The sequence below is a fragment of the Pantherophis guttatus genome, chromosome 6 (assembly GCF_059756535.1).
Source record: "Pantherophis guttatus breed Tessera chromosome 6, ASM5975653v1, whole genome shotgun sequence".
In the NCBI taxonomy this organism is placed as follows: Eukaryota; Metazoa; Chordata; class Lepidosauria; order Squamata; family Colubridae; genus Pantherophis; species Pantherophis guttatus.
In genome coordinates, this window is record NC_142068.1 from 5,251,942 (window position 1) to 5,269,566 (window position 17,625).

The 17,625-nt window shown below is 44.9% G+C and overlaps 1 protein-coding gene across 13 annotated transcripts in view; it reads left to right on the plus strand.

Annotated features, from left to right (window-relative positions):
- The window catches only part of LOC148112987 (cytochrome P450 2J2-like), a 53,827-nt gene that overhangs the window by 2,597 nt on the left and 33,605 nt on the right, over positions 1-17,625 (plus strand). For all 13 annotated transcript variants that reach the window (XR_015728416.1, XR_015728420.1, XR_015728418.1 and 10 more), the window contains exons 3-5: positions 3,340-3,489; positions 6,434-6,594; positions 11,139-11,315. Coding sequence is in view for 7 of the 13 variants with exons in the window: in XM_087872048.1 (XP_087728174.1) it covers positions 3,340-3,489; positions 6,434-6,594; positions 11,139-11,315 (488 nt within the window). In the remaining 6 variants the exon portion in view is untranslated. The remainder of the gene's footprint in view (positions 1-3,339; positions 3,490-6,433; positions 6,595-11,138; positions 11,316-17,625) is intronic.

Sequence of the window (17,625 nt, forward strand, 5' to 3'; positions counted from 1 at the left end):
TGTTTGCGAGTTCCAGAGTTGGGGAAGGCCATTTTTGCTCTCCCCAGGCTCCTAGAAAGCCTCTGGAGCCTGGGGAGGGAAAAAAACAGGCCTACCGTGCCTACCGTGCCATCGCGTGCCAAAAGCAGGGGGAGCCGGGGGGGATTGCACGTGTGTGCCCACACCCATAATTCTATGTGCCCCGCCACCCCCATGCTCCCCCTGCTTTTGGCATGTGATGGGACAGTAGGCACGGTAGGCCTGTTTTTTTCCCTCCCCAGGCTCCAGAGGCTTTCTAGGAGCCTGGGGAGAGCAAAAACAGCCTTCCCCAACTCTGGAACTCGCAAACAGACCGTTTCCGTCCTCCGGAGGCCCTCCAGAGGCCAGAAACGGCCAGTTTACTGACTTCCGGTGGGAACGGAAGGCCCGTTTTTCACTCTCCCCAGGTTCCAGAGTCTTTCTTGGAGCCTAGGGAGGGCAAAAACGGCCTCCCCCACTCCGGAGGTACTCCGGAGGCCAGAAACAGTCTGTCTGCCGAGTTCCAGAGTTGGGGAAGGCCATTTTCGCCCTCCCCAGGATCCTAGAAAGGCCCAAAAGGCCCGAAAATCAGCTGCACACACCGGAGCTGAGCTCACGTGCCCACCGATGTGACTCCACGTGCCACTTGTGGCACGCATGCCATAGGTTTGCCATCACAGGTATAGGGGTTCCTGTCTGAGCAGGTGGTTGGACTAGAACAGGGATCTCCAACCTTGGCAACTTTAAGACTTCAACTCCCAGAGTTCCTTAGCCAGCAAAGCTTCCAACTCTGTTCTGTTAAATAGACCATAGATATAGGAATTTATAGATTACAGCTATTTCTATTTTTATTTAAACTTGTAGTAATATGAAGATAGTAGAATAAGACAGGAGTTTGTTTTGTGTAGAATAAAGAAATACAATCCTAGTGTTTATTTTCTATACACGTCCTTGGGTTAGACCATAATATAGCCTGTCTGTTATTTTTGTAAATTATAATGTTTATAAAAACACCACCGAGCCAATATTATGATGATTTTTGCAGTGGTCATTATGCAAACATCATGGTCGTAGTTTTGCCAAAAAACAGAAGTAAGTTCTGGTTTTCAGCAAAACCATCATAAAAGGCAGTCACATGACCACAGGACTCTGCAAATGGCTAGAAATGAACCATTGTTGCCACGTGCCCAAAGTAGAGTCATGTGACCACAAGAGGGGGAGGGGGACTAACCTAGGGATAGGTTCTACTTACCTTTACTACTGGTTCACAATGGGATCGTGTGCATGCATTTGCTTCGCTTGTGCATGCACCTTGCTTCTCTGCATGTGCAGAAGCTTCTGTGCATGTGCAGATTGCCAATGATGACATCCGGGGCAGTGGGCGGGGCCTCCTGCCGGTTTTACTACCGGTTCTTGCAAACCGGTCCGAACTGGGGGCAACCCACCACTGGACTGACCATAATAGCTTTGGCTCCAGATCATAAATCCCCATTTTTAGGTAGTTTGTTACTTTGAATGATCACTGAGTGACCAGTCGTAAGTTGGGGACTACCTGTACCATATTTTAAAAAACTCGTAAAACATTGAAACTATAGACATTCATTTGCAGAACGTATAGAAGTTAAGTTGTTGTCATGTATTGTACAATCTACCTGTTGTTTCCTTGTGCTTCTCTTTTGGCCATAACAGAAAGGACCCTTCAGTACGGAATGGGACAACTCGTTACAGCCAACTTGCGGGAGAATTCAACAATTCAATTTAATGGTTTAAAACAGGGGTGTCAAACTTGATTTCATTGAGGGCCACATCAGGGTTGTGTTTGACCTCAGGGGTGTGTGGTAGGCATGGTCAGGGTGGGTGGGGCCAGCTCAAAGTCACCCATGTTGGGGGCATCTGTGGTGGCCCAAGAACTCTGCCAGCGAAGATGGGCTCCCGGGTTCCGTTTTTGGCTGCAACAGCCTCCTGCAACCCACTGCCAGTGAAAAGGGACCTCCCGCAGCCCTCCTGAGCTCTGTTTTTGCTCGCAGAGGCACGGTGGGCTGGTTCTTCGCTGTTTCCAGGGTGGCCCCATAGGCCAGATCTAAGCACCCCATGGGCCAGATCCGGCCCTGAGGCCTTGAGTTTGACACCCCTGATTTAAAATAATTTAAAAAATATTTTAATTTTTTTCATTTGCATTTCACTTTGTCCCTCCTTTGGCATCCTTTCTTTAATGATTCTATTCCACCATTTCTTTGATATTAATGTAACACTTGTCCCGCGATCAGTGGTGGGTTTCAAAATTTTTTACTACTGGTTCTGTGGGCGTGGCTTAGTGGGCATGGCATGGCTTGATGGGCGTGGCTTGGTGGGCGTGATAGGGGAAGGATACTGTAATATCTCCACTCCCACCCCACTCCGGGGGAAGGATACTGCAAAATCCCCATTTCTTCCCGATCAACTGGGACTCGGGAGGCGGAGAATAGATGGGGGCAGGGCCAGTCAGAATTTTTACTACCGGTTCTCTGAACTACTCAAAATTTCAGCTACCAGTTTTCCAGAACTGGTCAGAACCTGCTGAAACCCACCTCTGCCCACAATCAGTTGGCCGTGGCAAGTTGTCCCATAGCGAGTTTGTCATGGCGAGTTGTCCTAGTTCAGTGATAGCTAACCTTTTTGCCATCGCTTGCCAGGAGGGGGGAGCGGGGGAGATTTGCATGGCCACACCCATAATTCTATGCGCCCCACCCCACGCATGTGCACGCGACTCCCTCTCCCCCCCCACTTCTAGCACGCGATGGCCCGGTAGGCCTCTCTAGGGGTCTCTGGAGGCTTGGGACAGCAAAAAACATTACTTCCTGTCCAACCAGAAGTTGGGAAACGGGCCGTTTCAGGTCTCTGGAGGGCCTCCAAGGGGGTGGGGAAGGCTGTTTTTGGCCTCCCCAGCTGCATAGAGAGGATCTGGAGCCAGGTGAGAAAGAAAAACGGGCCTCCTCCTGCCAGACCCTCCGGAGGCAGGAAACAGCCTGTTTCCCTACTTCTGGTGGGCCCAGAAGGCCTGAAAATCAGCTGGCCGGCATGCGTGCCAGAGCTGAGCTGGCATGCCCACTGATATGGCTATGTGTGCCACCTGTGGCACATGTGCCATAGGTTCGCCATCACGGTCCTAGACCCTTTTTGGGAAAGAGCAGACAAGGCGTACAAGTGAATGTGGGAAAGAGTTCAAGGGAAACTTAGAACAAAAAGGTTGCAAGAAGCTTCGGATAGCCATCCAGCTGCCTGGCATGCTGCAATTATTTGTGGAACTTGTAAGTCATGCTTATGGGGCTTTTTTAAAATGTGAATCTCGCATTGATTCCTCAGGCATTTCATTTTCAAATGGACACAATTGGAAAGAGCAGAGGCGTTTTACCATAAATGCTCTACGCATTTTGGGACTGGGGAAGACAGTCATGGAGAGTAAACTAGAAGAGGTGGCACATCGGTTGGTGGAGACTTTTGCACGTGCAAAGGGTAGGAATACTTTGAGGATATGGGAGATTGGGGAGAAATTGCATGACTCCGTTTTTCTGTTTTTTTTTTTTTTTTTTCCAATGCTAAATTCATTCATTAATTCATTCAATGGTAGGCATCACGCGTCCCCATATCAGCTTTGGGTAGCTCACAAAGTGAAATAAAACGGCAAAATTGTAATCACACTAAAAATATGAAACATGAATCCAGCTCACATCAACAAATCATGTCTTGGTCATTCAGTAAAGAATTCCAACCAACTTAGCCCAGAGCTGGATAGATCTTGAAAGCCTTCTGGAACACCAAAAGAACAGGACCTACCCAGATTTTACGGGGAACCTCATTCTAGAAGGCAGGGGCAAAGAAGGAACATTTCCAGGGTCCTAGTAGATGGTGCTGCTTAACACAAAAACCCAATGCCAACCTGCTGGATAGAAGTGGTTTGGCAGACAAACCCAGTGTCAGGTTTCGGTGCTATCTTAAATAAGTTTCATTTTCAAGCGCAGAGTCTCTAATGAATCATTTTTATTTAAAAAGCCGACATTATAAAAAGCCGACATTCCTGATTCTAATTGCAGCCAAACTGGCCCCTCCTTCCAAACACCTCCTCTTCCGCTCTCCAACCCCAATGTCCCATTGGCCATCATGCAGATCCATCTCTACCTCCCGGCATGTTCTTTTCACAGGAATGTAGCCCCCACCCTCGTCTCCCAGGAAACACTATCTGTACATACAAAACTAGGTAAAAGTTCATCTTGTTATGTCAGCGCTGGAAGAGAGCCTAATTTGGAACGCTGACATCCGGCCCCTCTCCCTTCACTTCTGTGACATCACCTATCCCATAGGGAAAACACAACAAGATTAGTCTCATCAGCCCCTCCCCGGCTGTGCACCCCCCCCGGCTTTCCCGGGTGGTCTGCATGGAATTTTGCTATAAGGCAATCAGCTTGGATGTTTGCGCTCTTCACCCAGGAAGCCTCTGACAATGGGTAACCCTTCCATTTAATTAAGTACTGAAGGCGCCCCCTGTGCCATCTTGAATCAAGAATCCGCTGCACCTCGTAGTGCGTTTGGCCCCCAACAACCAGGGGCCCAGGGGGTTCACGTGGAGTTGGCCTTAAAGTAGACCCCACTACAGGTCTACTTTAAAAAGCTGACATTCCTGATTCTAATTGCAGCCAAACTGGCCCCTCCTTCCAACCCCCTCCTCTTCCGCTCTCCAACCCCAATGTCCCATTGGCCATCATGCAGATCCATCTCAAACCTCCCGGCACATTCTTTTCACAGGAATGTAGCCCCCACCCTCGTCTCCCAGGAAACACTATCTGTACATACAAAACTAGGTAAAAGTTCATCTTGTTATGTCAGCGCTGGAAGAGAGCCTAATTTGGAACGCTGACACCCAGGAGGTATGCATTCCCTCACCTAACCAATCCCTATGCCATGTAAGGCTTTATAGCGGGTGAAATCTAAAATTTGTTACTACCGGTTCTGTGGGTGTGGCTTGGGGGGGTAATGTGACTGGGTGGGCATGGCCAACTTTTTTTTTTTAACTTTTCAAAGCATTTTTTCTAATGCTTTGAAAAGCCTCTCTGCCGATCAGGCAACTCAGCTGGGATCGTCAGAGACTTTTCAAAACATTTTTTTTACCACCTCTTCAGCCAAGAAGTTGCAGAAAAATATGCTTTGAAAAGCCTCTGAGGATCCCAGCTGAGTCACGCGATCATCAGAGGCTTTTTTAAAAAAGCATTTTGTCGTCGGAAGAAGTTGTAGAAAAATGCTTTTAAAAGTAAAAAAAAAAAAAGCCTCTGATGATCGTGCGACTCAGCTGAGCAGGCGATCCGGTCCGAACTGGAATCATTTCACCCCTGCTTTATAGGTTATATCCAGCACCCTGAATCATACCTGGAAGCAAATGGATAGTTCAGTTTGCCAACAGAGGTGTTTATGGGCGTACCGAGGTATGTCCATAACTGACAGCTAAATTGTGGACCAACTGAAGCTTCTGGGTGGGGTTCAAGTGCAGCCCCACATAGAATATCTTGCAGTAATCAAGGTGTGAGATGACTAGAGTATAGATGACTATTAGAAGGACCTCCTGTTCTAAGAAAAGTTGCAACCAGAACACCAGTTGAAGCTTTGCAATGACCTTTCAGGAGACAGTTGCTACCTGTTCCTTGGGTGTCCTGGATGTCCAGGAAGAGCCCCCATTTACACCCTATTCTTGCCCAGGGAAGTGCTACTCCACCCAAGGTAAAGACAGTGTATCTCTAGATCTAAGTGGCCCTAACATCCGCAGCCAGTCAGACTTGATGTGATTGAGTTGGAAATAGTTCCTCCCCATCCAAACCTGCAAACCCTCCCCAAATAGGACAAATCTCAACAACCTCATTTGGCCAGTATTGTGATAAAGGTAAAGGTTCCCCTCGCACATATGTGCTAGTCATTCCTGTCTCTAGGGGGCGGTGCTCATCTCTGTTTCAAAGCCGAAGAGCCAGTGCTGTCTGAAGACATTGCTGTAGTCACGTGGTCGGCATGACTAAATGCCAAAGGCGCATGGAACGCTGTTACCTTCCCACCAAAAGTGGTCCCTATTTTTCTACTTGCATTTTTTACCTGCTTTTGAACTGCTAGATTGGCAGAAGCTGGGACAAGTAAACGGGAGCTCAACCCGTTATGCGGCACTAGGGATTTGAACTATGTCGAAAATGGGACATGGTGGCTCAGTGGCTAAGATGCTGAGCTTGTCGGTCGAAAGGTCGGCAGTTCAGCAGTTCGAATCAGTACTGTGATACCAAGCCCCAAACTCACAAAAAGAACCAGCTTTATTCCCATCCCTTAACAATTAAATCCTATTTCTAACTCTCTCTCTCAGTTCATCATGAAGTCTTGCTCCTCCAAGCTGGCGTGTTGTTAACATGATAATGTATAATTTCATTTACAGGGCAGCCAATTGATCCTTTACCATCCATCAATAATTCAGTCTGTAATATGATTTGCCTTTTGAGTTTTGGATTCCGGTTACCCCCTGAAGACGCAAAGTTCCAGATGATATTAGAATACGTTAGTAATTATAGCAAATTTGGAGGTTCCACTTTCTTATTGGTGAGTAATCAGTTTCTTATTGAGTCCCTTAGAACTTTCTAAGTCTCTTATTAGTATTCCGAAGACCACTGTACGAAAGTGGTCTTACATCTAGGCAAATAGACCAAAGTTTTAATTTACGCAGATACACGAACTAATTCCAGTTTTAAAGCTAATACTATCATCTGCTCTCGGAGGCAAAATGCCCAATGTTAGCTCCACATTGCCTTCCAAAGTTAAATTGTTCCTAAACGATTAAATTGTTTATTTTATGAATTGGTTATTTTTCATCTGTAATGTAAGGAGAGTTCACGGTCGTAGATCACTTAACGTGTCAGCCAGAGATTTGGAACAGCTTTTCAGAGGCCTCTCCTCCTTTCCACTGAACATTTGATATAGTAAAAGAATATTTAGAAACCACATAGGAAATGTTCTGTTTTGTGACTGGGCAAATGTGATGATGATGATGATGATGACGATGATGATGATGATGATGATGATGATGGTGATGATAATAATAATAATAATAATAATAATAATAATAATAATAATAATAATAATAATAATAATTTTATTTCTATACTGCCCTTCTCCCGAAGGACTCAGGGCGGTGTACAGCCTATTTAAAAACACAAGACATACATCAATTTAAAATTTAAAATTATTAAATAAATTTGGCTCCATTTAAAACCCCAGAAATTTAAAATACCCCAATTATCTATCAGAGTCTGTATAATCCAGAGGAAAAAATTGATTTACAAAGAAATATTAGATACGAATGGGAAGTTAAAAACTAAATTGTTACTTCAGGAACAAGGAGTGAACCTAGATTGGTGGATGTACATGCAAATTAGTAGTAAGTATATGAGAGATAGACAGAGATTTGGGATTAGCCGAGAGGTGCAGATTTTGGATAGAATACTATTGGGGGTGGATGAAAAGGTGTTATCTAAATGTTATAAATTCTTTATGGCTATGGAGGTAGGTGAGAAAGGTGCGAAGAATTCGGTTCATGCCTGGGAGAAGAATCTAGGTTATTCAATAGAGCCTGAGAGGTGGAGCAAAATTTGGACTAAGAATATGAAATTAACCCGGTCAATAGGATATAAAGAAAATATATATAAAATGGCATACCGATGGCATTTACCGCTGGCCAGACTAGCAAAAATGTTCCCTGGAACACCCTCAGTCTGTTGGAAATGTGGCGTTAAAGAAGGCACATATTTCCACCAATGGTGGACCTGCCGGGAGGCAATGAAATTTTGGAAGAATAGTCTGAAGTGGCTCAATGAAATGTTGGGGTAGCATCAGGGCCGGATTTAGATTGAAAGAGGCCCTAGGCTATTCCACTTATGAGGTCCTTTCACCAGTGGTGGGATTCAATTTTTTAACAACAGGTTCTGTGGGCGTGGCTTAGTTGGGGGTGTGGCTTGGCAATCGTGACTGGGTGGGCATGGCTAGCTGGTCACGTGACTGTGTAGGCGTGGCTAGCTCGTCATGTGACCGGGTGGGCGTGGCTATGTGCATAGACTTTTTTCAGAGGGCTGAGAAAAGTCATTTCTGACTGGGCCTCGCACTTTTGACCGGTCCTCACACTTATGACCATGCTCACATTTATGCCCGTGCAGCTTTCTTAACAACCATGTCACTCATTTCACAACTGCTTCTCTTCACCATGGTGACAAGATAGGGCAAAAACGTAAAATGTGAGGACAGTCGTAAGTTCGAGGACTGGTCAAAAGTGCGAGGACCAGTCAGAAATAACTTTTTCAGCCCTCTGAGTAGTCCATATGCATAAAAGGATACAGCAATAGAGAGGGATGAAGGAAGGGAAGGGAAATTAGAGTAGGAGAGAGAGGGAGGAAGAGAGGAGGAGAAGGAGAAAGGAAGAGGAAGTAGGGAGGAGAAGAGGGGGAGGAAGAGAAAGTAAGAAGGAAAGAAAAGAGAGGTGGTAGGTTTGAGGAGAAAGATTGCTGTACAATAAAAAAGATGAAAGGGAAGAAAGCCAACCCCAAACAAATATAAAGATATTAAGATAAAGAATGAATTGTTAAACTTTAAAGAATAAAAGAGAACAAATATGAATAAATAACAATAATTAGAAACACACATACAAACATACAATGTATTTTCTTTGAACAGAGTATTTGGCCGGTTCACAAATTTAAACAGTGTTTAGTCATTTCAATTAAATTTACAATTTCTATATTTCCTTTTTGCCATATTTATTCCTCATCTATTTTTGTAAAAAACCAATATTACGCTCATCCTCATCTCTAATCTTAATCAAATTCAATTTTTCCCTTCTATTCTATATTATACCCCTTCCCATTGTCATCTATTTTTATATCCATCCTCACATTGGTTAATTATGTAATATTAGTTGTTTAATATAAATTCAACATTTTAATATAAATCAATTAGTTATATAACTACCTTTTTTGTATATTAATCAATATGAATATGAATATTCCAATTATTTCCATGCAATCCAATTTCTTACAAATCCATTAATTATATTTACCAATAATAATAAACCAAATAATTTCCCCCATATATTCCTCCAAACCACAACTTAACCATTTCTGCTTTCAGAAATATACAATTAATAGTATCTCAATTATTACAATTCCCTAGTTAAATAGAGCTTTTTTTTCTTTTGTGTTTTAAAATCCTGAACTCTTCTCTTTTTCCCTAAATTTCCCATTGTTTGCACCTACCTTTTTTGGTGAGGAAAAAGAAAAGAATTCTGCCTGCCTAATTTTCCAACCTTGCAGCAACAGCAAAGCAGTTTCACTTTCGTTTCTCAGTATAGCTAGGGGAAAAAAAATCAGCACTCTTTGGAAGGAAGCAAAACAGGGGAGACAAATCAGCTGAGAGCCGGGAGGCCAATTAGCCTATGCTCAAGCTCCGGGGGCCAATAAAATTACAAAAAAAACACTGAACCCTTTGTTAAATTGCTGGCTCCCCCGCCCCTCGCCCACCACTATTTATTGGCAATAAATAGTGGTGCGGAGGGGCGGGGCAAGCCAGCAATTTAACAAAGGGTTCGGCTGCACCACTGGCTCTAGGGCGGCCCTTTGAAGCCCCGAGGCAAGAATTTGAAGTTTTTTTTTCCTCTAGCCATCGGAGGCAGCAATAGATTGGGAGTGGGCGGGGTAAGCGAACGGCCGGCGATCCAACAGAGCAGAGAGAGTGAGGGTGAGTGAAGGCATGGAAGCTGCTTTCTCCATCCTGCTTTCTCCATCCGGAGCCGGTGGGGAACCACGTGGCAGCCCACGTGGATCCCAGGCAGCGGAACTCAGGCTAGGGAAGGGGTGGGCAATTGTGGCTCTTTTACAACCTGTGGCCTTCAACTCCCAGAATTCCTGAGACAGCCAAGCTGTCTCAGGAATTCTGGAAGTTGAAGTCCACAGGTTGTAAAAGAGCCACAATTGCCTACCCCTGGCTACGGTAGGCTGGTGCCGCGCGGGTGGGAGGCGAGGGGCGGGCGAGCCAGCAATTTAACAAAGGGTTCGGCCGAGCCACCTAGAACCCCCAGAATCCCACCACTGTGTAGGCCCCTCTTGATCTTGAGGCCCTAGGCTGAAGCCTAGTTAGCCTATAGGAAAATCCGGCCCTGGGTAGCATATACAATTGTGTCCTGAGGTATTTTTATTAGGGATAAGACCCGAAAATGTTAATAGAGCGGCATGGTACTTGCTGCTGCATATAACAACAGCTGCAAGATTGGCATGGGCTCAATACTGGAAGATGGATGTTAGCCCACCCGAACAAGTAGTAATTCAGAAAATAATGAATTGTGCGGAATCAGATCGGCTTACTATGTTACTGAAAGGACGGGGGGACATAGATTACTATATATCTTGGAGTCAATGGTATAATTGGATGTCAAATCGAGCTATAAATAGAGATATTGGATAAGCATGTCAATTGGTATATGTAATAGACTTTTGTACGTTACCCTATATATGTAATGGGACAAGTTTATTTCCTTTTCGCTTTGGGATGTAGACCGCTATAGATTTAATGTTTGTTGGATGTGTAAGATAAAATAATTAAAAAAAAAGAATGTTTTACTGACCTCTAGTAGTTGTCTTTGTTATGCAGCCCAGGTAGCCCTTGACTTACGACCACCATTGAGTCCAAAATTTCTGTTGCTAAGTGAAACAGTTGTTAAGCGAATTTTGCCCCATGTTGCTGCCTTTCTTGCCAAAGTTGTTAAGTGAGTTGCTGCAGTTGTTAAGTTGGTAACACGGTTATTAAGTGAATCTGGCTTCCCCAAGCATTAACTTTGCTTGTCGGAAGGTCGCAAAAGGGGATCACGTGACTCCGGGATACTGCAACCGTCATAAGTATGAGTCAGTTGCCAAGAGTCTGAATTTTGATCACGAGACCATGGGCGATGCTGCAATGGTTGTACGTGTGGAAAATGATCATGCCACTTTTTTCAGTGCCATTCTACCTTTGAATGGTCACTAAATGAATTGTTGTAATTCGAGGACTACCTGCATTACCTAACTCATCAGGGAGCTGATAGGATTTTGTTTTTACTTCTCTTGTAGTTCTATGAATTGTTTCCATGGCTAGTGAAACATCTCCCAGGGCCTCATCAGAAGATACAAGCATCGGTCCAGACAGGGATGTCACTTCTAAAGGAAGAGTCAGAGAAACACAGCCAAGATTTGGCCCTGCGTCAGCCAGAGGATTTCCTGGATCTTTATCTTCTCCAGATAGAAAAGGTAAGGATCTTCTGGGAATTTTAATCATGCCTGCTGGGATCCACAGATATGTCAAGAGGATTTTTTGAGCCTTTGAGAACATGGGCTATTCAGAGCTATTCAAGTTCTTAGCCTGTGTTAAAAACTGCCTGCTTGTATGTATGTTTGTTTGTTTGTTTGTTTATGCACACAGACACACCTTTTAAGTTCAATTAACTTTAATACTATCATTAGAATTTACGTCTCTTGGCTTCTTGTAAATTAATTAAAAGATAAGAAGCTGTTAGAAATTCTGTATATAGCCCTTCAGAACAGATAATGCACACTCCCCATGTGCTTTTCTGCTTAACTGCAACAAGGAAGCAGGAAACTTTATTCAGAGAAAACACATAGACTAGTATACCATAGATGGAGCTACAAATTTATAAGCACTGCCATCTATTGTCTCTAATTAATATTGCTGTAGTTCAGTAACGGTTAACCTTTTTGGCATTGAGTGCCGAAACTGGAGCACACGCACGCCAGAGCGCTGGAACCTGGAAGAGAGTAGTTGGCCGGTGCGCATGCGTGCGGCAGCCAGCTGCACTTCCGGGTTACATCACACAGGTGTGCGCCAACCAGCTGCTCTCTTCCAGGTTCCGTCGTGTGCTGGCTAGCTGGTCTCTTTCGGATTCCGGCACGCGCATGCATGAAGACCAGCTAGGCAGTGCGAATGCATGCAATGGAACCCGGAAGAGCAGCTGGCGACGGCATGCGTGCCCACTGAGAGGGCTTTGTGTGCTACCTCTGCCATGCGTGCCACAGGTTCGCCATCACGGCTGAAGTTCTTGCACAAAATACATGAGCACTGTATATTCCAACACCCCCACTTAACAACTACTCCTTATATTAGTCCCATTTTGGATCTCCGTTCTATAAGGGGTTTAGTATTCAAAACACAGAAAAGTGACTGTTTAATATCATGTCATGAGAATAGCACAATGATCAGACAATCTTCAGTGTGGCATGTATATGTTAAATAGGGATACACATTCTGTTTGAGAATGGAACGTTCCAGAAAACTGCAACACATTCTATTACTTCTCCATTCCATGCCAACCTGGATCAGTGATTTCCTGAAGCTAATCTTTGATTTGGAAGCAATTCATGATATCTCACATGGATTCCACTGCTGAAACAATTCCGTGTTTCATCAACTACTTCTAGTGTATAGGTTTCTGGGAAATTAGCCTTTATTTTGGATCAGAATAGCTGGATTGGCAAGGTCTAGAGAAAAGGTAGAAAGTTTCAGGTTTCTCTACAATGTTCCATTCCCAGAAAAAATAGATTTTGCACATACTTAATTCTAATTAAAAGAGCTAGTTCAGTACAGGGGTTAAAACAAGGTTAGAAACCAGGAGATTGAGTTCTAGTCCCGCTTTAGACACTGTGGGAAGCCCCCTCCCCCTCATAGAAGAATGGAATATTTTGGGAAATATTAAAAAGGCAGAATATTATATTTCCCTAACAGAGAAAGCCAGAATATTATATTTCCCTAAAGGAGAAATGGAGAAACATACTCTTAAGGACGGGAAGCAAACTCAGTCTTTCTTAATAGCATCCAGCAGATATTTTGCACCAATTAAGAAAGATAGACCTTCACCTCCAGCGATGGGATTAAAAATTTACATTCTCCTCCACCCAAATTCTAAGAACAGGATATGACCATTTAGGACATACAGTAGAACCTCTGGTCACAACCGTAACTTGGATCGCAACCTGATTTGGTCGAGATCAGAAGCACATGCGCTTACAAAAAAAAAAAAAAATGGCACAGAAGGGGAATCAGCACAGAAGGGGAAATCGGCTGTGGCCGCATTTGATTGCCACCCGAATATGTGTTTGCGACCAGATTCAAAAATTTTGTGAATTTTTTGGTGGGAACCCAATTTGGTCATGGTCAGAAGCGTTCGTGACCAGAGGTCCTACTGTAATAAGATTAACCCACTACCATTTAGCAGAAGACACAGAGCTCACTACATTGCACAATCTCCCAAGGGCATTTCAGACGTTGCACAACCCCTCCCCCAGCAGCATCTCTGAACCTGATAAAAATCCATGTACTCATCAAACCAATTGGTCAGCTGCCCCAGGACCAGGGATGAAATGCTACCGGTTCACTCCAGTTCGGGCGAACTGGTAGTAAAAAAAGCTACGGGTTTGGTTGAACTGGTAGTTTAATAATAATAATAATAATAATAATAATAATAATAATAATAATAATGATGATGATGATGATGATGATGATGATGATGATGATGATGATGATGATAATAATGATAATAATAATAATTGACTGGACCCAGATGGAGTTAGACAATTTGGACAGAAAAACAAGGAAGCTTATGACAATGAATCATGCCTTGCACCCTAAAAGTGATGTTGACAGATTATATTTACCAAGAGCAGAGGGTGGTCGAGGACTCCTACAAGTAAAGCAGACTGTGGAAGAAGAAAAATGCAGCTTGAATGATTACATCCAGAAAAGTGAAGAACCAATGATTAAGGAAGTAAATAAAGGAGGCCTTTTAAAGACAACTAAAACAAAAGCAGAATATAAGAAAGAAGTAATTGAGCAGCGAGCTGAAAATTGGAAACACAAAGCTCTGCATGGCCAATACTTGAAAAGTACTGAAGGCAAAGCTGACCAGAAACTAACTTGGAACTGGTTAAGATCAGGAGTACTGAAAAAAGAAACAGAAAGCTTTATTTTGGCAGCTCAAGAACAAGCCCTAGCCACAAACTGCATGAAGGCAAAAATTCAACATGTTACCAGCAACAGCAAATGCCGCCTATGCAATGAGAAAGATGAGACAGTTGACCACCTGATCAGTGGGTGTAGCAAAATTTCACAAACTGACTACCTACAATGCCATGACCGTGTTGCTAAGATCATTCACTGGAAATTGTGCCAGAAGTTTGGATTTGAGTACAGCAAAAACCACTGGGAACATTAGGTTGAGAAAGTTTTAGAGAATGAGAAACTCAAGATCTTGTGGGACTTTAGGATTCAGACTGACAGGCACTTGGTCCACAACACACCTGACATAACAATAGTTGAAAAGAAAAAAGTATGGTTCATTGACATTGCAATACCTGGTGATGCACGAATTGAAGATAAGCAGCAAGAAAAAATCACAAAGTACCGAGACTTACAAATTGAAGTTGAGCGACTGTGGAAAAAGAAATCGTGTGTTGTCCCGATTGTAATTGGAGCCCTCGGAGCAATACCCAAAGGGCTACCCCGCTATTTAGAAATTCTAAATTTGCCAGACTTGAACATTTTGACTCTACAAAAAACCACCTTACTCGGAACAGCTTACATCCTCCGACGATACCTTAACAGTTCCTAGGTCCTTGGTTAGGACTCGAGCTGCTGAGCTATTAACCAGCCTCAAAGGCTGTGAATCTCACTAAAGGTTAACTACTACTACTACTACTACTACTACTACTACTACTACTAATAATAATAATAATAATAATAATAATAATAATAATAATAATAATAATAATTTTATTTATATACCGCCCTCCTCCCGAAGGGCTCGGGGCAGTGTACAGCCAAAATTAAAAACATAAATATACAATATCATAGTTAAAATTAATTAAAATCATTAAATAGTTTTGGCTGAATTTTAAAACCCAAAGTTAAAACCCAATTTAAAATCATTCGATTAGATAGCCCCGCCTGTCGGAACAGTAGGGTCTTGAGTTTAAAAATCTACCGATTTGGTTGGACCGGTATTTCCGATGATCAGCTGTGCCGCAGGGTTCAGCTTTGCTAGAAAGCAGGAAATCCTGCTTTCTAGCAAAGCTAAATCGCGCGGCACAGCTGATCCCCCCCTTGCTGTTCTACTTACCTTTCCAAGCCTCCTTTTGGCACGTACTGTGCATGCGCAAGTGCAGCGTGGGTTTCGCTGTTCGCTGGCATGCACGGCCAGCGAACCGGTAGCAAACTGGTTCAGTTTCACCACTGCCCAGAACCCTGCTTCATCAATAAACCTTTCTTTCCAATCAGCCTCCATGTTGTTTCTAGGGTCTTTCTCCCAGCTTGGAACTGAACCAGATGGATTTTCCTTCTAACAACACAAAGCCAGTTGGGTGATTTTGGGGGCAGCCATTCTGTTTCAGATCTAGGAAGCAGGCAATGGCAAATCACTTCTGGCATCTTGCCAAGAAAACTGCAGGGACTTGTCAAGCAATCACCAAAAGCAATGGTGAGTTCCTCCTGGTTCCGCCCGGTTCCGCCAAGCCGGTAGCGGTGACGATATGACATCACCAAACCGGTTCTGGGGCCCCCGCCCCCCCCCCACGTTATTCTTACCTTTTATTTGGCCCCACCCCCAATCTATTGCTGCCTCCTGAGTCCCAGCTGATGGGCTATAAGGAAAAAAACTGTTTAAACACTTGCCGCGGGGCTTCAAAGGGCCGCCCTACAGCTGATCAGTGGTAAAAGGCAGTTTGGTGGTAGACCGGTGCCTCCAAAAACAAATTTTATTTTTTTTTATTTTATTTATTCAATTTATATCTGCTCTTCTCCTAGTGGACTCAGGGCGGTGCACAGCCAGAACTAAAACACATATCAATACAAAATTTAAAATTATTAAAAGAATTATATAACTGTGGCCCAAGAATTTAAAACATTGAAAACTAAAACCCATTTGACAATTTAAAAAGCTAAAAAAGACTTAAAAGGGGGGGGGAGGTTTCACGCCAGCCCTGCTTGATGGAAAAGAAAAGTTTTCAGGGCACGGCAAAAAACCCGGAGATCCGATATCCTTCGTATCTCCGGGGGCAAATCGTTCCAGAGGACAGGAGCTGCCACAGAGAAGGCCCTCCCCCTGGGGGTTGTCAGCCGACATTGCCTGGCTGACGGCACCCTGAGGAGTCCCTCTCTGTGGGAGCATACTGGTCAGTGGGAGGCTATCGGCGGCAGAAGGCGGTCCCGCAAATACCCAGGTCCCATGCCATAGAGCGCTTTAAAGGTGGTGACCAACACCTTGAAGTGCACCTGGAAGACCACTGGAAACCAATGCAACTCATGCAGGAGAGGTGTCACATGGGAGCGCCCCCTCACTCCCATAATCCCCTGCGCAGCCTCATCTGCACCAGTTGGAGCCTCCAGGTGCTCCTCAAGGGGAGCCCCATGTAGAGAGCATTGCAGTAGTCCAGGCGGGAAGTGACGAGCGCCTGAGTGACTGTGCGTAAGGAGTCCCGATCCAGAAAGGGACGCAACTGGCGAATCAGGCGGACCTGATAAAAAGCCCCCCTGGCCACGGCTGTCATATGCTCTTCTAAAGACAGCCGTGCATCCAGGAGGACACCCAAGTTGTGAGCCCTATCTGTGGGGGCCAATAGCCAGTGATGGCACCAGCTGGCTATATCGGGACGCCGGAAGCCACAGCCACTCGGTCTTGGAAGGGTTGAGTCGAAGCCTGTTAATCCCCATCCAGGTCCGCATGGCCTCCAGGCACTGGGACATCACTTCAAGGGCATTGTTGGGATGGCCTGGGGTGGAGATGTACAGCTGAGTATCATCAGTGTACTGATGGAACTCCACCCCAAAGCCACAGATGATCTCGCCCAGCGGCTTCACATAAATGTTGAACAGAAGGGGAGAGAGGACCGACCCCTGCAGCACCCACAAACGAGGCACCTTGGGGTCGACCTCTGCCCCCCTGCCAACACCGACTGTGACTGGTCAGAGAGATAGGAGGAGAACCACTGCAAAACGGTGCCCCCCACTCCCAACCCCTCCAACCGGCACAGCAGGATACCATGGTTGATGGTATCAAAAGCCGCTGAGAGATCTAACAGGACCAGGATAGAGGAACAACCCCTATCCCGAGCCCTCCAGAGATCATCCACCAATGCGACCAATGCCGTTTCCGTGCTGTGCCCAGGCCTGAAGCCAGACTGGAGTGGATCCAGATAGATTGCTTCATCCAGGTATCCAGGAAGCTGTTGTGCCACCACACTCTCAACAACCTTCGCCAAGAAGGGAAGGTTGGAGACCGGACGATAGTTAGCCAAAACAGCCGGATCCAGAGCCAGATTCTTGAGGAGGGGCCTCACCACCGCCTCTTTCAAGGCGGGTGGCAAGACAGCCTCACTCAAGGAAGCGTTGATAATCCCCTGGAGCCAGCCTCGCGTAACCTCCTGGGAAGCCAGCACCAACCAGGAGGGACACGGGTCCAATAAACATGTGGTCGCATTCAGCTGCCTCAGTATCCTGTCCAAATGAGTAGACCGGTGTCTGCAAAAATAAATGGGTAGGCCAGTGCCTGCAAAA